At 38.7% G+C, this 24,236-nt stretch overlaps 1 protein-coding gene across 1 annotated transcript; it reads right to left on the bottom strand.

The window, feature by feature from the left end:
- Positions 1–1,045: 1,045 nt before the first annotated feature.
- Positions 1,046–8,997, bottom strand: nexn (nexilin (F actin binding protein)). Its single transcript, XM_062424143.1, has 13 exons — positions 8,914–8,997; positions 8,622–8,819; positions 7,464–7,548; positions 7,211–7,359; positions 5,226–5,426; positions 4,889–5,062; positions 4,491–4,679; positions 3,751–3,942; positions 3,231–3,275; positions 2,700–2,894; positions 2,319–2,540; positions 1,537–1,725; positions 1,046–1,429 (listed from the first exon to the last, which is right to left on the bottom strand). Exons 2-13 carry the CDS (start codon positions 8,727–8,729, stop codon positions 1,046–1,048), a joined length of 2,133 nt encoding a protein of 710 aa, XP_062280127.1. The 5' UTR covers positions 8,730–8,819; positions 8,914–8,997.
- Between the last annotated feature and the right edge of the window lie 15,239 nt (positions 8,998–24,236).

Below are 24,236 nucleotides of genomic sequence, written 5' to 3' on the forward strand. Positions count from 1 at the left end.
TTTTTTTTCATTATCAAACCATAAAACGGTTACCTACTATCCAGCACAAATTACAACAACGGTATCAAGAGTATTACATTTAATTCGAAACGAAAAAGGGGTTGGTACATGAAAAATCAATATTACATTTTTTGGATGCCGCAATTAAAAAATACCTTCTCTGGATTTGAGGAGTTTCATTAAAAATCAGGATGTACATGCGATTTCTGATGGTTTTATTCCTGCAATACGCCACTGGCATTACAATGTCAACAGACCCTTCACTGTGGACTTCCAATTAAGTGATGACTAACATGTTACTCCTCAATATACTGTAATACCAGTCAAATATCACAATACCATTCACTAATATGCTGAAGAGTGCACACCACTACATGCTGTGTAATACAGATGAAGTTGTTGAGCAGTAGTTGAATACCAAAGAAAGTATTTAAGATGGTTTACTGATGTTTTGTATCATGCTCTTTAAAATTAGTACACAAACATTTTGTTTTTTATACATTTCAATGGCTTATGCATGTTTGCTATGTGTGGACCATAGAATGTGATATTTACAATACAGTACTGTGATACTTAAAATTGCTGGTATCACACATATTTTTGGGACCTTGCAACAAATATAGTTTTGAGGATTTCTGCAACCCTTGGCATGGGAACAAGAATCATTTCTGGGTTTTTTTGGCACAGGTAATATCCTATTCTAACAGGGAGTGCAGCTTTACAATCAATCGAGCAATATGTAAACAACATTTTGCATTTTTTTGTGTGTGTTGTGTTTCCCTCCCTTAGGAATGCCAAGCATACTGCTATTTTCTTCCCTCTGCTGTTGGACCATACCATGAGGGACGAAGATTTACAAAAGGAGTGAGGGACAACGGGGAAAGTTTCCAGGAAGGGCATCAGTAGTCATAAGCTGCAAGAAAGAAACAAAAGAGTTGTTATCCACATCTCCCACTCAGCCTGAGGTCACAAGGAAGAGGAGCATGCGATCCACTTCAAAGAAAGAGGTTGAAATCCAGATACGAGGTATCATGCAGGCATGCAGTCACACCAAGGTGGTCTTACTTTCTATTGTGAGGATGCAGGTACTTGCTGCTGTGCCTCTGCTGTTCACAGCTTTGCACATGTACTCTCCCTCATCCTCTGGGAAGGTCTCCGGCAGGTAGAGGCAGTACGTCTCTCCTCTCTCTATATACTGATAGTCCTCACAGTCCTGGAGCATCTCTCCCTCAAACCACCAGGTCACCTCCGGCTTGGGCTCCCCGGTGATCTTAACGGTGAACCGAACTGGCTCCGAGTCCACCACTGACTGATTTTTAAGAGGTTTCTTAAACCATGGAGCGCCCGATCTGGCATGATCCTCCTCATCCTCATAGGCCGCGCAGCCGTTGATGATGCTTCCCTCGTCCTCGCCTTCATCTTCCTTTTTCTGCAAACAGATGACAGAAAGATATGCCAAATATTTTTCAAACCTGTGCTGAGTTGTCATGTATAATAACACACATATGTCATAGGTCATGAGCATGGAAGATTTACTTTTTGCAGGGCAGCATCAATCTCTTGCTGTTCAAACTGCATTCTCTGCAGCTTCTGCTCCTCTACCCTCCTCTTCTCCTCCTCCTCTCGGGCTTTGGCCATTTGTTCAAATCGAGCCCGCATATCCACCTTCTGTTTGAATGGTGACTCCTCGGCCCTCACTGAAGTCGTTTCTCCTCCCTCATCCTCCTGAAAAGCAAATCTCAGTATGTGACACTTAGATAGTAAACCAATGGACAGAAAAGGAAGAGTGAGACTAGGCTGTTACAAAATACTTTATGAACCATATATATTTTTTTTTTTGAAAGATTTATTTTGGGCTTTTTAATGCCTTTATTCAGATGGTAACTGGTAGGGATGTATTATAATGCTGTGGATCCACATTACAACAGACTCTCTTCCGGGTGGGGGTGCGCGTGATTACGTAATGCGGAAGGGGAAAACAGACAGGTCGCTCGGCCAATCATATCATTCAGACCGAATGATATGATTGGTCAGAGTTTTCACAGAATATTATGAGAATGGAATAATGATTAGTTTCTATGCCTGGTGGATCTCTCTAACATTTTAGAGTGCCATTACGTTATTAATAGCATTTTAACCTAAACAAAAAATGTGTAAAAATGTAACAAAGGTAAGGGTAACTTTAAGGTAAAATGCAAAAGAATCAACTACCTTCGAGCAAGACTGAGATAATATATCTTGTGAAGCTCATAAATTTAGTTTTTTTTTAACCGAAAATATTACAAAAATTCATGTCCCCCCATGTGGTGTAGTCTTACCTCCATAAACCGCTCAGTTTCTCTCTCTTTAATTTCATCATCAACGGCCTTTCTCCGTGCTCTCTCCATCTCAATCTTTTTCTGAATTTCCTCTTCACTCAGCTGCTTGATCTTCTCAAACTTGGATTTGAGGTCCTTGGCCTGGATGGAGCCAGTCCTCTTGAGCTTTGTCAGTTCTTCATACTCTTTGCTCACAACATCCGAGCTTTCATTTACTTCATCCTATGAAATAGAGACAGTTACAGTTGTTACAGTTGTAAGGAATTCAAAACACTCAAGTAAAACAAGCACTGTATTATTGCTTGAAAACAATTAAGTCTTATGTTTATGATGATAAGTGACGACATACAGTATATTCTTGATACTATGTTTGAGACTGACCTCGCTCATCTCTTGTCTGAGTTGTTCAAACTCCTGCTTCTCCTGCTCCATTTTCATTTTGCGCTCTTCTGCCTTGCGTTTCCTTTCAGCCTCCTCTTTTAATTTCAGCAGCTCTTCAAAGTTGATCTCCAGTTTTCCGGGGTGCAGTGCTTCCTGAGATTCAGTCTTCACCAACTCTCCCTCCTCATCTAGTGCCTATACACGTAAGTACACACAACGGCAGAATGAACCAACTGTCCGCATTAAGTATTTTGTCAATGTTGTATTACTGTTTAAGTTTGGCTTTAGTTTGTCATTGAACAAAACGATTAAAGGCCAACTACTTACCTTACATTTAATAATCTCATCAAACCAGCACAAAAATAAGCAGGAGCAATTCTTATTGTTGCATTTAAAGACAGCATGCAACTACAACAGCCACACCATTATCTTTATATGGTTGGTCTTGTAGTAAATACATCCATAATAACATCTGTTGTTTCCACTTATTTTACTGCAAACAATATACATTTTAAATTGAGAATATCTTACTTTTTCATCTCCATATGCTGAGTTTTCCTGATCCAGACCAGGGCTCTTAAAGAAATAATTTGGACAAAGGAACAGCAATGCAATGCAGGTGTACCATTTGAGCCCATCAGAATGATATACTATATATCAATAATCCACATTCAATTAGAATCCAATTATTGATAACATTTAGATATAGTTAGTGTGAAAGGTAGAGAATAGGTGTTTAGTTTGATGTAGACCAAAACTGCTATGGTCATTACCAATATTTATTATAATGTTTTTAACAAATGTTGTACACATACCATAATGACAAAAATATAAATAAAGTCTATATATGTACTTTTCATATGGTTTTATGTGTGTTTGGGCAATTTAACATTTTGTTAAAAAGCAGGTTTCTCTTTGTTTTTTACAAGAGAAAACTCAGCAGCAGCAAATTAACTCAAAGCCTGAACAACAGCAATAACAAAGTGTGTTAGTGATCAGCCCAAAGCATGAACCATGTATAGTTTTTAGTCACTGACTCATGCAGACTTACCATGGTCTTGCGGGCCTCAGCAAAGAGCCTCTTCTCCTCTTCCAGTCTCCTCTTGGCCTCCTCCTCTGCCTTCTTCTGCTCCTCCTCTCTTCTCTGGCGTTCCAGCTCCTCAAAACTGGCGCACAACTTTCCAGGCTTACTGCCCTCCAGGTTCAGCAAGGCCATTAGAGCCTCATCATCCTCTTCTACAAGCTGGACAAGAACACATCAAGGTAGGCTTTGAATACCGTAAATAAGAGGTGTAATCATCTATTGACAGTTTTATGTATCCTTTCAAAATGAGGCTCCTCATCTTTGCTTATTTGCTTTCTGGAGAGTTAAATGACAATATTGATACCACTCTCATATAACAAGATATAGTATGTTAATTGATGAGGTTTAGGGGTGCTGGTAGGTACATTCTGAAGCCTTCAGACAGAGCCACACTCTTTCCCCATTTCCAGTTTTTATGCTAAACTAAGGTAATCAGCTGCTGGCTGAAGCATTATATTTGACAGGCAGATATGAGAATAATATACATATTCTCATCTAACTCTCCACAAAAAAGCAAACAAACATAAGTCTCTAAATGTCAAACTACTCCTACAAGGACAAATCAGATTGAAGACATAAAATGACAATGATATTACCCTAATATATGTATGCAAACTGTGATGTTTACATTACGGGGGAATTTTCATCATCTAATAGTGCTTTGTGAAATCTGTTGAAATTATAATTATTCATGAAAGTATATTGACCATGCTCTTCCTGGCTTCAGCAAAAGCTCTTCTCTCCTCCTCCATCCGTCTCTTGGCATCCCCCTCTGCTTTCTTGCGCTCGTCTTCTACCCTTTGCCTCTCCAGCTCTTCAAAGCTCAACCTCAGTTTTCCAGGTCGGACCTCCTCCTTGTCTTCCTCAGCTGGATCAGCGTCTTCCTCATCCTCTCCCTGACAAAACACAAACGTACCATTTTCCCAGCTCAGCTCAACAGCAGTTCAAACATCAAACTTCACTACACAGCAATTGTATATTTGGTAGATTATGAAGACGAATCTTGTTGGAAAGTAATCCATTGAAATGATGAAGTGATTTATAAAAATTGCAAATTTCCACAAACTTTTTGAAGTTAGTGGTATGTTTTGAAGCTTTTTGTTACCATTCCCAGCCTGGCCTCCTCAAAAGATTTCTTTTCATCCAGCAGACGGCGTTTGGCTTCCTCCTCAGCCTGCTTCTTTCTCTGCTCCTGCCTCTCCTTCTCCAGCTCCTCAAATGTCAGCTTCAGCTTTCCAGGAGTTACCTGCACCTTCTCTGCATTCTTCTCTTCTTCATCCTAAAGTCAAATGAATGTGAGACTGTTATTTTTAGACCGGGATCTACGATCATAAAGGCAGTTGTAAAAAAAAATCGCATAACATCATCATTAATTATTCATCACTTATTTAAGCTGAATGTGAAGAAAAATGCATTCATATTTATATTATATATATTCCTACGTCTGGAACAATCGAGCGTCGCTTGGCATCCCGGAAGGAGCGTCTGTTGTCATCATATCGTTTCTTCTTTTCCTCTTCAGCCTTCTTCTGCAAATCCTCCTCTCGATTCTTCTCCATGTCCTCAAAGTTCATCTTGATTCTGCCTGGAGGTCGTGATGCCTTTGCTGGAACCACTCGTACCAGGATAGTGTCATCCCCTTCCTTAAAGGTAATTGAAAGATAAAGTTAAAGATCCCTTCTTATCTTAAAATCCTTATGACATCTAATCCTTCTCTCTACTTAAAAAATCCAGAATCAACGAATATGCAAACATTGTTCATTTCAAATGTTTAGTTGTTGATTATAAGATGTGTATTCTCTTCACTTTGTATTCTACAGTGTTTATGCACTGACGGTTTCAAGTTTCCATATCATACTTGTGCAAGTTGAATACTGGTCCATGATTGGCTCTAAACTAGTTGTGATGTCACAAATCCTGCTCGAAGGTACTTCTTTAAACTTCGATTTATGGTGAGCACAGTGAAACTTTCCCTCTTCACCTGAATGTCTTTAAGTGTCAAACTCTGCACATACATCTTTCTGCACAGTGAAGCTCAAACAACAAGTAAAGTAACAATAGGAAAAACACATTTTGGGGACTTTAAATTATCCAAAGCAACAAATAAGCACAACATAATTCTAGAAGAAGTAAAGATATGGGCAGAGAGCTGTGCTTCAGCTTTTACAGAAAAAACTGCTCTGCAATGAAAACAAATTTGGGTCACTCGCAGTCCTTACACACACACACACACACACACACACACACACACACACACACACACACACACACACACACACACACACACACACACACACACACACACACATACATACAAAAGGGATAAGAGTGTGAGGGTGGATAGGGGGCAACTCTATTGGCCAAGTGTCACCATTTGCAGTAGGTCAGTATGGTTGTCAGTCTATGATAGCAGAATCTAATTCGGTCACAGTAAGGAGGTCTAAAGCTAATTTAGTCACTGAGAGGTGTGGGAAACAGTTGCCAGTCATATGCTGTCTACACCTGGCAGCTCTGTAAGAGTGCTGTTCCAGTTGTTTCTAGATCACCAAGTCAGTGCTTCCATACATTTAAACAGGACACAAAGAAAACAGGAACAGGGCAAACAAAAAAATAGGTGTGTGTCTCACTGCACATAACAGTAATAATGTAAATATAGATAAAAGCACTCAAGTTACTGTCATCTGACTCAGATTTGTGGCACCCTTCAGAAGAAACTAGGTTATGAGGGAATGGTGTCACTGATCCCCTGAAAAAACACACAGGACATGGCATCAGTGTCCTTAATGGTAGCTACTGCTACTACCGATGATGATAAAGGAAGAGTTGTAAAGAAGAAAAAAGAGAAAGAAGGAAAAAGCTGAATAAAATCAACACTCTAATAACAGTGTCTTGTTAAAGATTTTAATATGGTTGTTGAACATTTACACTATTGTCAATGACAATCATGGCTTCTCTCATTTAACTGCAGAGGAACTGGGGCAAAGACGTAGCAGGTAATTGCCTGTAATCACCTATCTGGCACAAGAATACTTATGTAACCATTCCCAAGAATGACAATGTCAAATGGTATAATAGGCCTAAAACCTTTATACCCTGTATTTGATCTATACTGTACTGATGACTCTTTGGAAATATCCATTTGCTTTACATCTTTTAACAAAATACCACAAGTCTTACTCAGCAAGATGTAATGGAAGTGACCCATAACTAATGAGTTTGCTTGCTGACCATGTCAACAATGATACTGGACGTTTGAAGACCTAATCAAGCCTCTTACAACTGTTTGGATATGAAGTGCCACTTAAAATAACTCATCTGAGTGGCAGCCGAGGATTACCTGAATCATTATAGATACAAGTAAGCCAGTCTCATCAGAAAGGCAGAGCGACGAGACCCTGTGCAAGGAATTCACTCCATGTTTACTTACCTCAAGTGCTTTCTTAGCCAGCTCTCTCTTAATTTTGTCTTTCTCCATGTTATCCTGGGCTTCTCTCTTCTTCCTCTCTTTGTCCATCCTCTTCCTTTCCTCCTCTTGTCTTTGTTTTTCCATTTCTGCAAACTTCCCCTTCACACTACCTGAGGATTCAACAGAGCACAGAACAAGCCTTCAGCACTGCTTCCTCCCATATCCCTTACTGAACATCAATATGTTCTATCCTTAGCAGCACAGTGTGTCTTACCTGTGATTTTGGGGACGTAGGATTTTTCTACCTTCGCTGGCTTCACCTCCTCTTCCTCATCACTGGAAGCGAGAAGTTCTTTTATCTGTGGCGAATGAGATAGAGAACGCGTGAGGTTAAGGTTTAGCTGGGATCATCTCCTCTACCACTCAGGAGCCATGCTGGTCCCAGCAAGAACAAGAGCTTAATCCCTGTTAATAGCTGGGTCATGTGGCCTGCAGGTGGATTTCTGATTGGGCCGTGGTGTTGTTGCATACACAGGAGATGAGCGCAGGTATCCGAGCCTGGCCAACTATATGGCACGACTGTACACATGGAGGTTGTTCTGTCTGAGTATCACTGATAATCCACTCACATATTACCGTATCACTGCATTTGTTTTAACCTCAGCCAATCTCAAAGCACAGCTAGTCTTAACCCTTGAATTCTTGATCTCTGATATTCATCTTTAATTTTAGATTCAAAAATATTTCTTCCACACTGTATGTCAGTATTGTATTCGTATGTACAGTATATTCTCTATCTGTTTCTTTTAGTGACACTATGATGAAATGAAATGAAATCTAAGACACCATTTTTTCTTGGCAACCATTAAATACAGTTTAAAAAATATAGATGTAATTTGTGTCGTTTTTGTAGTCGATTAATCTGGTGAAGTGAAAAAAAAAGAAAAAGGTGTTCTGTTTACTATGATATGAAATACAGAAAAGCATCACACCCATTTTGAGAAGCTGTTCAATTAATCAACTAATTGATTAATTAACTACATTTTCCCTGTAAATTTGGACTGGCATATGAAAAAACTTGGGATCTAGATTATAATTAAAAATAAAGTTCAGTAAGATGAACAATGCTTGCTGCACAACATGCATCTGGACTGATTGATCCACTAATGGGTCAGTGAGGTTTGAAGAAATCAGCCACACAGCAGTCCTTCTGCGTTCCTTGTGTATATCAGTAAGGTTAGAATGACCATCTTTTTTACATCAAGCAAAAACCACATGAAATAATACAAATTAATAGGTTAATTGTGCTGTGGATGTTGCACTGCTGTGTATGGAAGACAGTGAATTCTCACTCAAACTGGCAGCCTTGTCACTGGCTTCATCATGCCATGCAGGTCACGGTTGGAGGTTAGTGGGGTTAGCCGTCTTTGACCTGCTGCTTCCTGCGACTCCATTCTCTCTCCTTGATGTATTGCTCCCTCCTTTTATCCTTCTCGTCCTTGTTCCTCTGCCGGCTGCGCTCATCCCTGGCCTTCCGCATGGCCTCAAACTTGCTTGTCACATCCCCCTTTTCTTTGCTCACACTGGGCACGTAGCTTCTGGCCACCGGCTTTTTGGATCTGAGGAGTTTCTGTGGTTAAAACAGCAAAATAATGTTGAGAGAGGATGTGAGGGTCATTACCAATACAGAGCAACATCTCATCCATCTTATATTCTTGTCTCACCTCTTTTTTAAGTGCCAATTCAGAAATATTCTGGTCTGTAATTGTGTCAGGTTCTTCCTCCTCATTGTCCTCCTCATTGTCCTCCTCATTGTTCTCCTCATTGTTCTCCTCATTGTTCTTTGTGTTCTCTGCTACACCATTAACAGCTTCAGATTTTTCATTTTTATCATAATTGACTTTGTCATCTTCTTTGTGTTCCACACCGTTCACGTATGTCTTGTCAGCCTTGTCGCTTGCTTCGTCAGTCTTCTGGCAAGGCTTTTCATCTTCTGTGTGTGATGTCTTCTCACTTTTCTCCTCAGCTGCATCCTTTTTATCGACTGCTGCATCCCCTTCATCGGCTGCCACATCCTCTTCCTCGTGTGTCACATCATCTTCTTTGTTTTCCGCATCGCTCATGTTGTGTTCATTTTCATTTCTGAAACTGTCCATGTCGTGGGCGACTGCAGCCGCAACCTGCGCCACCTCAGTCATGTTTGTACTACAATGACAAGTTGACAAACAGGCTCTGTTTTAATGTTACCTGCAAAGCAAAAGAGGCAAGGTTTGAATGTTATTGTCTTGTTCCATTATGCTCTGCTCTATCCTATATATTCCTTTTCAAATATCTACAATCTTGCAAATGGCTGTCAAAGCAGTCCATCAATTCACAAAAAAGCAAAAGGAAAAAAATGTTGCAAAATAAATTGACACATACAGTATTTGGTAGGAAGTGTTTATTACAGTACTCCTGCCTGTGTGCCACTTCTGGAAACAAGAAAGCAGACAAAATTAATTTCTTTCAGCAATGATTAAAATGTTCAATTATCAGGTCTTTTAAAGATCAATGTCAAATCCAAATTATTCGCCCATTATTAATTATATGTTTAATTGCGTGTTACATTTTTCTGTCCAATGAAATATACAAAAATATTTTGCAGCCATTTGAATGTCTCAGTTGTTTCTTTAAGCACTACATTTTCCTCTCGTGGAAATGGGATTCATATATTTGATAGGAACTTCTTGACTAGAAATTTAGGGCAAAGAAAGTTGCTCCATTTCCCAGTATGTTAAGAAAGCGTGCAATGGAAGCTTGCTGACCTCTATTTATAGCCCACTTTTAGGTCCAGGACATGTGATCATGGCTATTTCTGATGAGTGATAGGCAGTTGGACAGAGCTCAAGTTGGCACCCACATGTCGCCCCACAGACCCTTGACAAAATGGCCAGACTAAGAGCTAGACAACTGGATGAATGGGGGGCTGCTTGGGTTGTTAGTCATCCAACACAAAGACTGTTGTTGCTCATTGTCCTCAAATACCTTTTCCATTCAGGTATAAAGAGCCTAGTGTGACGTGATGCTGCTAATCAGGAGCTTGGCCATTTCAGTATGGAAATGTATAATTATATCCTACAGTGTGGCTCATGTTATTGCCAAAAACTCTCCGATATATCACAGTGAAGTGAAGTGTGACCACTGTGTGCTCCGCAGGTGTGTCATCTTAAATGTTAACCCTATCCCCACCCTATTAAGGTTCAAAAGTGTTCTGAACAGCTTACCAACACATTTAGTTGTATTACTTTCTACTTTAGTACAGTTTGAAGCACTCCACGTGCGTAGTAATGTAAACACACTTGATTTGCAAATGGGACGGAGCTTTTGGAAGCATAATAACAATAAAAATACTTGTTTATAAGCAAAATAAGCCTAATTTAATCTGATAATCATGGTGCTTGATATTCTACTATATATTCAACTATGAAAGCTTGCTTATTGATAATGATCATTTTGATATCCAAACCTCAAGTAACCTGGACGTCAGTAACAATGCTTCTTCTTTTGTTCATTGATAAACACAATAGAGAATTTAGAATATACAACTAATATACAAGTTATAAGTATTAAGTGTAACATGGTTTTAGTGCTTTGAGGGATATTGACTTCCTAATTGGGCTGATAACGAAAACATTATCAAACATATACATTCGTTTGTTGTTTATAAAGAGAATCAGTGCCTCTATTCAAAATCTTCTTAAGTTTGACTGAATCAGGTGAAGGTCTGTGAAAGTGTCACATCTACTACATTAACAGTGGAAATGCTTTTCCAGTTACAGGAAACATTTTAGGTTAGTGATGTCCTATTTCTGTACACAGCTGGCACAATTTATCATGACAGTGTGTGTCAGAAAAACCAAGAGTTTGGCACATGTATCCTTGAGATAAATTCATGAACTAATTCATCATTCTGACAACTGATAAAGCCTATACTAACCAGACGAAATTATATTGTTTATATTTCTGTATGCTTTCACATAATGTGGACCGGTGACAATAAACTGTAACTCACTTTAATAGAAAATCAACTTGATATGCACTTTAAGGTAGCCTACCTGCTCTACACGTCTGTCTAAATTAAAAAATATGATGTTTAAGGCTAAGTTGAGTTGAATAAAGTCTTTGACCTTGCTACATAATGATGAACAGATTATTTTACCCGTTTTTGCTAAATAATCTATAAAATGGAAGTTTTACCTCTTCAGTGAGCTGTCGTCCTCCTGGTTTTGATTGTTGTAATCCTTTAGGTAGATATAAACCGGAAGAAGTTAAACTCAAGTGAAGCAGGACAATCCAAGATGCGACCACTCGATGCACTAAGTCGACTGGCTGCTGGTGAGGTGCCGTTTCCATAAAAGTACCGTTACTTTCTACCGGATACAGCATTCCACGCGCGCCTGCCACAGGTTCAGCTGTTGCCTCGTACGCGTGCGCGCGCACCCACACAGTTTCATCCTGATCATCTGCAAGCGCAGCTGTAAAAATACATGTAAGGAAATTGTCGGGACTAATATGTTGTATTATTGTGTTTTCAATGCTCAGTTTTTATTTGGTTTCTTTTACCCTACACATTCACCCTACTTAGCCTATTACTTAGGTAGTTGACCAATGGGGTAATACTGACTAGGGAATTTAACATCTATGGCACCACTTTACTGTGTAATGTCCTGACAGTCTGACAGTGTGTCTGCAGCTACATCCCATTGTTTAACTATGATATTGCTATAAGAACCTGCATGTGTTTATGCATTTAGGGCAATAGTTTTGTAGTAGCTACAGACAAAGGTGACATTAAAAAAGGCTACCTAGTGTATATTTGTTGATTATGATCCCTTACACATCTAATATTTGTGTCTGTTCTATTGTCTATCATACTTTTAAACACATCTGCTACTGCCTCTTTGTTCTGGTTTTGGTCCCTCAGCCATTTTTTTTTAATGAATGATGTTTGATAGCTCAATCCATGATCTTACTCTTACAATTTCACAGAGGGTGGAAGATAAAAGTAAACAAACTGACCATCACATGATAGACTTTGTGAGAAGCTGTTTAGGAGGTCAGTAAGCTTTGAATGCAGACAGACATTATCTGCTTGTTGGCCTGTTAGAGCCAGGATTCCTGACTTATCAGTTAAGAGGGACACCAACTTATCCTTTGTTTTTCCCGCCTAACCTAGATATTGCTGTCACTCTGCTATGCAATGACGGTTGGAACTAATATCATCATGCCAGGAGCCTCAAAAAAAGAAAAAAACAGTTGGTTATATCTAGTCAGACTCCATATTTCCAACACCGAACATTTGACGCATATGAGCCTACAGTAACATACCTATCATAGTGAGGATACTCTACCCAATGGGTAAGTCTTCCTTTAAACTCGGATGAGAAAGTGATTCTCTCACTATGGATGGATGTAAATAGAAACCCTGACACATTTTGTCTGCTCCAATCGCTCCATGCACAGCTGCTGACTCAGTGACCAAGCAGGCTTCATGCAGACAATTTCAGTATTTCAGTATTCTAGGAATGTTTTAGAGGTGGCACTCAAAGCTTTAATTGGTCTTGCTGTCAGATATGTTTTGGGCACTGCCTTAATTATCACATGACAGAAATATTGGTTGGCACACTGTAATACAAGGAACACATGAAAACTATTATGTGAAATAACAAGTCAAGAGTAAATGTCAGGGTCAACAGTAAAAGTTACATATTTCAGCAAACACTCCTTGTTTTGAGTTAGAGGCATTGAGGCTTGGGGTAACCCCTAACAAAGAGCCAAAGCTCCAGCTAATACTGTACTTAGAAATGAAATCTGAGAGTCACAACAGGACTCTATGGGAGAAAAGGAAATTATTTTGATGAAACAATGTAAATGAACAATTGGAGGGTCTTTGTTTCCAAAGAGAGGGAATTTTCTTTTTAAACCACAGAGTAGAAACTGAACATACTGTAAGTGTAGTTGTAATATAATATATAGACTTTGCTGATGTATCTCAAGTTAAGCACACTGTCTCCAAGCAAGAAAATTTTCACTCATCTGTATGTTTTTGTCTCTGGGCCATTTAACATATTTATTTGACACAGATTTGTTTAGAAATCATTTGTATCTAAATGTGGGCAAACATAAATTTAGCCCATTTGAATATTGCAAGAAATTAATGTTGACAATTGATCTTTTCACCCTGTCATTTATTCACTTCCTGCTCAGATTAAGGGGATGAGTTTAGTGGGGGTCTGTTCTGTGAACTCTCAGGGCGGAGGGACACCGTCCTCCTCTGTTCTGAGTCCTGCATGGCATCAGGGACAACAAGGGGGCTGCTTTAAATAGCAGCACAGCTGTTGAAACTTATCAAGACTGTAAGGACAGTTAACCTGAGTCAGACTGGGCCTCAGCTGCTGTAGCATGGCCCTGACACCCCTGTGAATATGTTAGTGGTGGTGCAGCCCACAAACCCCCTGCTGAAGCCCCAGTACACTGGCTCAGCAGGTCATACTGTGTGTGTCGGTGGATGGACGCACCAATGCCAGTTTTCCACACCTCTATTGAACCAGTTCCAGTTCTTATCAGTAGATATAAGACGGCATCACCACACAAGCTCAGCAAAGACTGTTTTGTCTTGAGCAATGTTATACATTTAAACAGACCTTAATCTCCTCTCCAAATCTGGAGATGCATTTTTTTAAATGGACATCAGCCATAGAGTCCTTATGCACTTCACGGATTGTGTCAATCACGAATTCACATGGTCGTTATTGTAAGATTCAGTGCCATAACTTATTGTTGATATTAATACTGTTGGTTGTGCAAGCATTAAAGTGACTATAAGTCAAGTGAATCATCTGATCAGTAGTGTCTTACTACAATGATGCTCACATACAGTATAATTCATCCTGCATAAGAAGCAAACATGCAAAACAATGCATGCACTTATGACTCTGTATGGCACTTTGGAAAACAAAAAAAGTCCCCAAAACACAATGCCTAGCAGGAAAAATCCTTCCACAGCCTTCTTTGCAGTGCCACCTAGATACTGTCTTAGAAAATACAATTTTTCGTTCTTGGGAATGTTTTTCCTGTCAATTAATGTTACAAATGACAGTCGCCAATCGTTAAACTTCAAAGGATCTCCAGTAAATACTGCAGGCTCTGGTGTTGGGAGACGACTGGCACTGATAGCTTCCGCTAGTGCACTGACCAAAGTAACATCTGAGCTATTCTGCACCTGTACCATGTGTGGTTGAGTCACTGGAACCCGTGATGCGGGCTGCAGGGCTGAGGAGCGAGCTTGAGTTGTGTTTGGTGGGAACTGGGGAACAAATGGGGGGCTTGAGGCATGTAGGGCTTGGGTTATGACTGGTTGAGATTGTGGAATGAATAATGGATCTTTGGGGTGAGAAACTTGGAATTCTACTGCTGGTTCAACATCGTTCAGTAGGTCAAGTGTTCCACAGTTTCCAGCTTGATCATAGACTTTTGCTCGGGCTCTTGCAGCATTTAGCTTCTTTACTTCTTCTAGGCGATCAAGCTTTCTGCGCCTTTCTTGAATTGCTTGTTGTCTGGCTAGCTTCTCAAATTCGAACTGTGCCAGTCGTTCTTTATCTTCAGCCTCTAATCTTTGTAGTTCTGTTGTTTCTTTTTCTTGTTCATCTAACACTGCCAGAACTTCTTGAGCAGCTGCAGCTTCAGCTATGGCTTTGTTTCTTTTAACTGAGAGGATACTAGAGCTAGCAAAACTATGCTTTGATTGATGAGACCTTGATCGAGAACTTGTGGAATTTAGAATTGATCCAAAATCAGGCCAAGGTTCTTCCTCTTCCTCCTCTGGATGTCCTGACAGTCGTCTTTGTGCTCTTAGAATAATGTGATCTGAGAGTGATACACATGTGTCAACCTTTTGTCGCACATCTGGTTCAGGTGATTGCACTCTACGTAACTCTTCATAGATAGCTTTAACTTCAGAACATGTACCTTTAATATTGTCAATGAGCTCCTTTAAGTCACCTTCTGAGACTGTGTAAGACAATGTTTCCTTGCCTACTCTTGCATGATACCTCCACTTCTCATAGATGATTTTTGAAACGACGCTGTAAGGTCTTTAGCTTTTCTTCTTCAAGTTCCTTTCCCCTTTCTGTCAGGGTTCGAACTCTTTCACTTCTTCGTGGCTTTTCTACTTCTGCTTATTCATTTGTGGCTTCGTGTTCAGCAGGTGATCTTGTATTTTTATGGCAGGACTTAGTGCTTGTGTCAGACATTTTGGGATAGCTTGAATGACTATGTGATGTGTGTATGGTGTATTGACTTGGATTTTTATGCAACTATGTCTTCATGCAAGGTATAGTAAGCTTAAATGTCAATAGCTACACAAATTCTTAATCACTGTATGCAAACCATGTGAGTCTGCTTAACTCAATTTCTAAATACAAATGGCATCAAAGAACTGTTTTAGCAGTAGCAACTTATCAAACTTATAGCTTGCTTCAGATAGAACAAGTGAAAATATTTGGACAAATATTCAAACACAAATTTCTAGGTATAAACCTTAATTAAAGAGGGAATATATCAAACAATGGATTATACCACTAATGCATCGGGTAATATGAAGCAGATCCCTCTTAACTTGATTACTTTACATAAACATATAGATTTTCACACTTTTAGTTTCAACTTATAATGTCCCTTTAACCTTTGTGATAATAAAACACAAAATACACAATTCTTAATCTTCACTTAAATGATATCACTTTCTACTTTCAACCCTTTTGACAATCATCAACAATAACCACATCAGATTAATCCAAAAACATGTAGGCTGAATATAGTTTGCAAGGTTAATAGACCTGAGTCCTTGATTGCAGCTTTAATGTTGAGCCACTTCTCACACCACTTTGACTTGAAGACTGGCGGAGCACTTCCTGGCTTTACCTTGAAAAGTTGCACTTTCGACAGTCTAATCCCCGTTGCTTCTTGTTGCTACGCCGACAATGTTTATGGGCTTAACTTCTCTGATGCGCCGGATGCGCTGGACGCTCGTCGCGGTGTTGTTCCTTTCATCTCTCCTACCCGTGTTGAGCAGACGAGTTCTCACTGTAGCTCTCGTCACGACACACACACGGTTATGTTCTTACTGGCATTTATTTTGTTTCTTCTTCTTCTGTAATGCTGTTATGCCTTTCTGCATTTATGCCATTATGCCATGAGAACTCGTTAGCCGCTAGTCATGAAGAGAGGTTCTTGACGCGCTTTAGGCCATGCTTAGCAGTCTAGCTTCACAGTGCAGCATCAATTAAGTCTGCCGTCACTCAAGTAATAAACATTGGTTCCGGGCCGAAACACAACAGCACCAATTTTACTTTACTCAACTTATAAAGCAAATTATGAAATGAACCCATGACTTTACTTATTTAACATTTTTATCTAAATTACATGAACTACATGAAATTATTATCTTAATACAGATACAACAACACTTACAATGGCATTTTTCAACTCACTTAAAGTGCAATGTTTCCATTATATTTCCTAGAAAATAGAAGAATGCCACTGAGATGCAGAATGGTGTGCTATTCCTGGACAGCAGTCTATTTTGACAGACAACAGCACTGGCCTGTAAGATGATCTGAAAGCTGAAGAGCTTTCAAGACCCTCTGTTGTGTTCTTGCTGAAGGTCTGAATATGCTAACCAGAATACCAGCCTTTAGGTGATTAACTCAAACACGTTTTGTCTTTTGCTTAGCATCTGCACAGTTATACAGATTAACCAAGGTGAAATTTTGTGCAGCTTAAGTGACATACCAGGCCTTTTAAGCTTAACACCACACATATATTTGTTTTTGGAAAGATAATTGAATAATTGAATTGAATGTTTTAGGTTGGATTTACTCTGTCTCTTAAATCTGTAGTATTTATTTCTGTGAGGTTTGCTTTTTAGCAGTTTCTCTTTTGAACTACACAAGTAGTCAGCAATGTCTTAACTTCCCAGCTGTGACTGCCGAGTGCTCAGCTGTCAAGAGGAGGAAAAGCAGCTCCACCACAGAACAGGTGCTGCCTGTGGACAGAGCAGGCCAAACTCTTAAAGGCACACTGTGAACCTTTTTAGACAAAAGACAGAGAGGAGCTTTTGTACACATAAAGGTAATTTTATTCTGTATTATCTGGAAAATGACAAAACTGGATGAATATGATTAAAAACATTTGTATTCAATGGCCACAGAGCTCTCTTTGAAAATAATCATTTGGTCCATAAATGTGGTCCAATAGCCCAGAGTCAAAATGCCCTCTTTCCTTCCTCTGTGTTGTTTCTGTTATTCAAAACCTAAAGGCAGCCCTATCAGCTGATTGGCATTGTTTCTGACAACCCACAGAGAGACAATGAACAATGGTTTTGTCTATAATTGACCACAGTCCCTTAACAACACTGACCATTATGTTTAAATGATTCCTGTATGATTTTGCACCAGTAAACAGTTGATCATATCCTCTGGCCTTGCAAATTTAGACATTCATTATACTGTTTTTACCTTAATCTGCAGAATCCATGAGGGAATATGTGTTTTGTCTCCTCAACTGTTAAAACAATTAAACCATGATGTTCATTCTTCTTGTGAGACACACCATTCAACTTGCCTCCTCATATTATATCTCAAGTGTATAGTTAGTGCTTGTGCAGAATTCAAGGATCTCGCACTGCCCCCTAGTGAAAACAGCTAGTTTTTGTTTGCTCCAAATGCAGCCAAGACAAACCTCTGTTTTGTAGTAGTTTCTATACATAAATGTCCTTTCACTCCCTTTGCTAAAAACAAAAATGTGTGAAACAGCAAATCTACCATTAGTACTTTCCATGTCCACATTCTGAATAATGCTCGAGCCTCGCAGTCTGTTGTTGTAGTAACAGGGCCTTTCTCAGATAAGGGTGTCTGGTGATAACACCCCGTGACCCTGAGGCCCACAACTGAGGAACTAAGGATGTGTCTAAAATAGATCTTAACATTTAAGATAAATCTAGGGATTTGAGAAAAGGAACTTAGACTGACCCTAAAATCACATCTTGGAACTAAAAGTTACCCAAAAGAAATCTGGAATTAGTCATTAAAGACACAAATAACTAGCCATTAGCAGGCAATATGTCCTGTATTAAGCATTAGTAGGTTTTGAAGTATATGGTAGGTATTACATGTTAAATAGGGAGGAGTATTAGAATCTATTCTGAAGTAAGTATTATGGTGGATCTAAAGGTAGATTAAAGTGTTCAAGGCATCAAGGTAACTACATGGTAAGTATTTTCTGAACAGTAAATGTTAAGTATAAAAAGTATCAGGTAAGTTATAGGACTAGTGTTAAAGTAAGTAAAAAGGGTAACTATTGGGGCTGAAAGTAAGTATTAAAGATTTTTTGTTAATATTAAGATAAGTATTGGGTAAGTATTACATTTATAGTTCTAAGTACAGATTTCAGATTGGATTGCCAGATTGGTCATGTGTAGTGTGCCATGGGCTGTTGGATGAGTGAGGCTATCCCTCATAGAAGACTGGGCCACGATCAAGGTCCTGCTGCTCTGGACCACCACACCCCTCATGCTGTTCCTAGAGTCAGAACTGGGGGGGCAGAACTGGGGGTCCCTGTCCCCCAGGAAACTCAGATGTCTCCCTCAGGAATAACCAGGACCAGCCACGTCAGGGCGATGCCTTCCCAGCTACCCTAAAGGGAGGAAGGTGGTCAAGACATCCTAGGAATCTGGCTTTTTAAAGCATTCTCCTGTGTCCCTTACACCGCAAATGCAAAAAATAGATAAATCAATCAATTTAATTTAAAAAAAAAAGTAATATCCTGTGTACCATACACCACACAGCCCCAAGAATTGCCATTATACTCACCGTAAAGCCTTTATGGCCCGTCTCAGTGCTGGTCTTAGGGGAGTCTATTGGGCTGTATACCCTGCCTCCTCCTCCCATCCCTCTTTTTCTAAAAAGAGAAAGTAATAAGTAAGTAGTAAAGGAGGGAGAAGAGCAGAAAGAAAATATATATACACACAGTTAAATTGTTTATGTTTATGTACTCAAATGTGTGAAAATGACTGCACACAGGCTGCTCCTCATTATGGTTCATACTGCGTAGACACAGAAAAAAAGAGATCCGATGAATAAATCAAAGATCACTCTAAATTGCAGTCAGTTAAAGAAGGGAAAGAATCAGACAGGGCTAATTACCAAAGAACACAATGCAATGCTATAAAACAGTAAAGGATAGAGGAGAAAAAAGAAAGGACACAAACAAAAAAGAAACCACAAATGACAGCAAACATGTTGATATGTATAGATAGTATCAATTTCCAATACTGCAGGAACAAGTTATCGGTTCTCAGAAGACACAGAACTCAACATTCAAACTTTATATCTAAATATTCAAAGGATTCAGTGTTCCTTACCGGTTCTGGATGAAAGTGGGTAGCGGGTAGCAGACTCATACTAAAAATAAGATGTGTCTATCCACACAGTACAACCAGCAATATATGTATATCACCACAAAGATGAAAAGCGAAACAAAGTAAAACTGATTTTGCTTACCTGAGGAAAACTTCACTCACAAAACTTGCAGCAGGCTCTTGTGAAAACATGTACACCAACCTCACTCACCTCTCTGAAATGGCAGAAACCAAACCACCTCCATTATATAGGTCCTGCAAACATTTTGCCATCAGTTTAGTCAGAACCATATCTCTCTCAGGGTGTTTCAGAAATATAACAAGTAAATGACAAAGTTACTTGTATGAGTTGACACTGTATCTGTACAAACATGATTTTAGATATTCCTCTCCAACTTGTCAAGACATCACAAATTTAAAAAAATTCTGCCATGCACCCATGTCACAAATCAGTGCATCAGTCTATCCACCCAGAGCGCTGTGTCAGTGCCTCATTATCAAATCCACTCTGCTGCTCATATATTTTCTCTGCTACCTTACACCCAGGCAGACTCTCACATATAGCATGCACACCATGGATGTATAAAAAGAGCTGGACACCGGATCATTCAGTCCTATAAGACGTCAAAAAAACAGTTTATAGCTTCCGGGTTTACTTCCAGTCGCCAGCTGATGGTGCGTTAAATTTACCTCGGAAGTCGGATGCCGGAGCTGGAAATCACACCCGAGTTTCAGTCGTTCCATTTGAAAAGTCAGAAAACGAGTTCTAGCCATTTGGTAAAGACACATTTCACTGTATTTTACTCAAACAAACAGCGTATCAACATTTCCACAGAAAAAGGTTGGGCAGTGCTAATGATTTAATGAGACACAAATAAGACAAAACTGCTAATAAACAAGATATTACTACAACGTTCACACTGTTAATGCACGGCTACCCTGTTGGATTTTGAGGTCGGGGCTGGTGGGGTACGATCGACTTTCTGAGTCGGAAATCCAACTTCAGGGGGCGTTCCAGTTGAAATTTCCGACAGGGAAATCGGAAATCCCGACTTCCGAGTACAGCTGAACGCACCATGAATATTCAGTAGCGTTTCCCCTGCTGGTCCTGCATGGGGGATTCCCTGTCGGCCTATAGACTTAACATTGTGATGATGTCACAGATTTTAAAATAGCTTCTCCCGGTTCGAGAAAAGTTTTACAAATATAAAACATCCATGGATCAAAACTTCATAATAGAAAGAGTCGTAATTGACCGTGTCTGCTGTTCGAGGGGTCCTGTCTCACACATAAGATGCCTTTGAGAAACAAACTCACTGGACACTTCATGCATGCTCCCGCATTTACACGCAGAGCTTCATTCACATCTGATGAAGGGGGACGAATGGCATAAGTTAGGATGCACAATTATTGCAGTGCTACAGGCGATGTGGTATTGAAATTACTTTTCTCTCCTTTGTGAAGACTGAAACCTGCTCATTGCTGCCTGCAGCTTTAAGCTGTTTGAACCAGGGTATTCCTGCACTGCATTTACTGTTTACACATTTTTTTCACTGTTACACATTCCAGATTAATGTTTTGTTCATTTCATTTCATTCTCTCCAGTTTACAATGTAAAGTTGTGGCAGCTCTTCTCACTTAGAACATGTTCCTTATTGCACTTTTTTCTTTTTTTTCTCCTAAATTATATAATTGCTTTGTATATTTTTATATATTTTTTTTTTTGCAGCTCAACATTGAGGGAAATTCCTTGTATGTGCAAACCTACTTAGCAATAATTTTCTGTTTCTGATATCTTGTGGATGTAGTTCTCTCATTAATGTTATTTATGCCATATCAATAGAGAGAATGGGAGAGAGTGAGAGAGAAAACATAGAAATACAGTGAGGGTAATAGAGGAGGTCTTCACTACGCTAGCACATGTTTGAACCCAGAGTAATGCAGGCCTTTAATTTTACTACTGACAGGATATTTTGTCAGCGGGTAAGGCCATATAACACTGGATTGATTTGGATGGTGTGAGTAGTTAGGATGTTTTGGTATCCTTGAGTAACGCATATGGCATTATCATTAGGTCACATCAGATTCATTACAGTGATATTTAACATTTAAAATACTGAAATCATCAAGGATATTATTATAATTGCTATTTATATCTTGAAGTTTATTCAAAAAATCTTCTTAACACTGTTCTGTTCCAAAGTACAAATATACCAACACTCTTAATGCATCGCAATAAGGACAACTCAGATACTGTCATAATGGAAAGAACTGGTCTGTTTTAATCATATTTACTCAGAGGTCACTATTATGAGAAAACATATTAGAGTTTTTATTTGCTGAATTCAATGGTGTTTTTTATTAAGTGCAAATAATCTTTACTTACCACACTTCATTTCTTACATGTTTCTCTGTTATTAAATTTTACGTATAAACCCTGAGAGTGGAACAAAGGCCAGCTAAGGGAAGGTGGTGTCCAAGAAGACAGTTTTGGCACTATTGAAAAAGGCACTGCAGTACGATACATCATTACAGTGCTGTTAAAATAACCCAGAGCTGAATCATGAGCTCTCACAGGGTCACGGCCAGGGCTGGAGTCTTAAAGCTTTAAAAACTGTTGAGCATTGAATTGGTTTGTATCACATTGTACTGCTTAAAACTTGTAACTATGTGTCATAACATTACCAAAGCTACATACGTAAATCCAAAAGCATGACAGACAACATGCTACAAAACTTTGTTTTGTTTTGTGTGTTCATGATTTGGCGCCACCTGCAGCCGTTCTCTTTGATAGAAGGGCTACATATGATGGTCTGTCGATTTGTGACAATTAAATTACTTTTCCCCGACACGGACAGATTTTTTAAAAATCTTTATTGCGCTCCTGCATTGATGACGACATCCGGTCACAGAATATAAGAAAAAGTTTTTTTTAATTAGAATTGCCAAAGATTTTATTTTTTATTATTCTAACCATTGTAAATGTCTGCTCATCCCCTTTTGACCACGAAAAAGAGAAACAGCTCGCGGGCTATTTCAATGTAATCTTTTTTTAAACGGAAATCAAATAACCACCCGTTTTTTTGTTTTTCAATACTAGTTCCTGAAAAGAAAACCACCAAAGGATACACGGACCAATCTTGGTGACTCATAAGATCTTGGTTCCTGTTACAGAAAGTATGGTCTTTTTTTTGAATGCACAGTGTAACAACTGTGCATTCAAAGAAGTGGATGATTCAATTCAATTACTGTATATTTTGGGCAAACATCATATTGACAAAGAGATTTCTTCCAAACAAAAACCTGTTTTATGCTGAACGTCAGACTATGTTTCTCTCTGTATCTAAAAACTAAAAAGCTTTAAAGGCATCTCTTGACAAACGTGGACATTGCCAGATTATTTAAATTGCTTTGCAATATTAATTATTCAATTTTTTAAAATATTTTTTAAAAACATGAATAGACATAGGTCACAAAAACAAACAAAAAAGTATAACAAATGCAGTACAACACAGACCATATCACATAATCTCCTAAACCACATCCGTCTCTTATTATTAAAGTTATATTTATTTAATTTTCATAGAACAGGGTTGATGGAAATGGATAGAAAGGTTAATTCCAGAAGATGGCAGTAATGAGACAATATGGATGCCAGCTGCTGTAAAGTATCCAAGAAGATTTTTTGTTTCCCCAAAAACTTTCTTTACTTACAACAATGGGGTAATTGGAAACTTTCTTGCTGTTCTTCATATCTTTAGATTAAAGTGCTATCATATTTAAGTTCAATAACAAACAGATGAAAGCAGGTGTGGAGCCCGACCTTTTAGGATTTGTGGGTGTGAAATATGATCAGCTGCTGAAATTAAAGTTATCTATCTATCTATCTATCTATCTATCTATCTATCTATCTATCTATCTATCTATCTATCCATCTATCCATCCATCCATCCATCCATCCATCCATCCATCCATCCATCCATCCATCCATCCATCCATCCATCCATCCATCCATCTATCTATCTATCTATCTATCTATCTATCTATCTATCTATCTATCTATCTATCTATCATGTAGCATCTATATATTTCCAACAATTCTTTAGCAGGGTAAATTCAATGTAAAATCTTGAAGGACACTTCTTTCACTTTATTATTAATACACAATGTTGGGGTCTGTTACAGTTACTGAGAAAAAAATGTGTAATTAAATTACAGTTACATATGAAAATGTTGATGATTACAAAGGGGGTTACATCTGAAGTCAGACCTTTAAGATGTTGCTCAGGAGGAGGGTTTTCCTCATTTTTTAATATTTAACATGTTACTGAATACATATAGGCCAATTATTGTTTTTAATTATTTGAAAACAATATATTTCATATTTTGTAAATAAATAATGACATGGACCTTATTTGGAGCAAACATGGGCTTAAACGGTGTCACATTAAGCCCATGCCAGACTTTCAACTGTTTTCAAAAAATATCTTTATGTTATATTCCAAAATCTAAATGAACTAATGAATACATTTTCAAATGAGAGCTAAATCTTGCTTTATAAGAATCTCCCTTATAAATCATGTCAGTATC

This window comes from Scomber scombrus, chromosome 8, assembly GCF_963691925.1.
Source record: "Scomber scombrus chromosome 8, fScoSco1.1, whole genome shotgun sequence".
NCBI lineage: Eukaryota > Metazoa > Chordata > Actinopteri > Scombriformes > Scombridae > Scomber > Scomber scombrus.

Excerpts from the sequence above, each read along its gene's own strand:
- nexn (XM_062424143.1), bottom strand. The coding sequence starts at position 8,729 with ATGCGGAAGGCCAGGGATGAGCGCAGCCGGCAGAGGAACAAGGACGAG. Across the intron at positions 5,427-7,210 it reads TGGCTAAGAAAGCACTTGAG|GAAGGGGATGACACTATCCT; the intron begins GTAAGTAAACAT and ends ATTACCTTTAAG. Across the intron at positions 5,063-5,225 it reads GACGCTCGATTGTTCCAGAC|GATGAAGAAGAGAAGAATGC; the intron begins GTAGGAATATAT and ends ATTTGACTTTAG.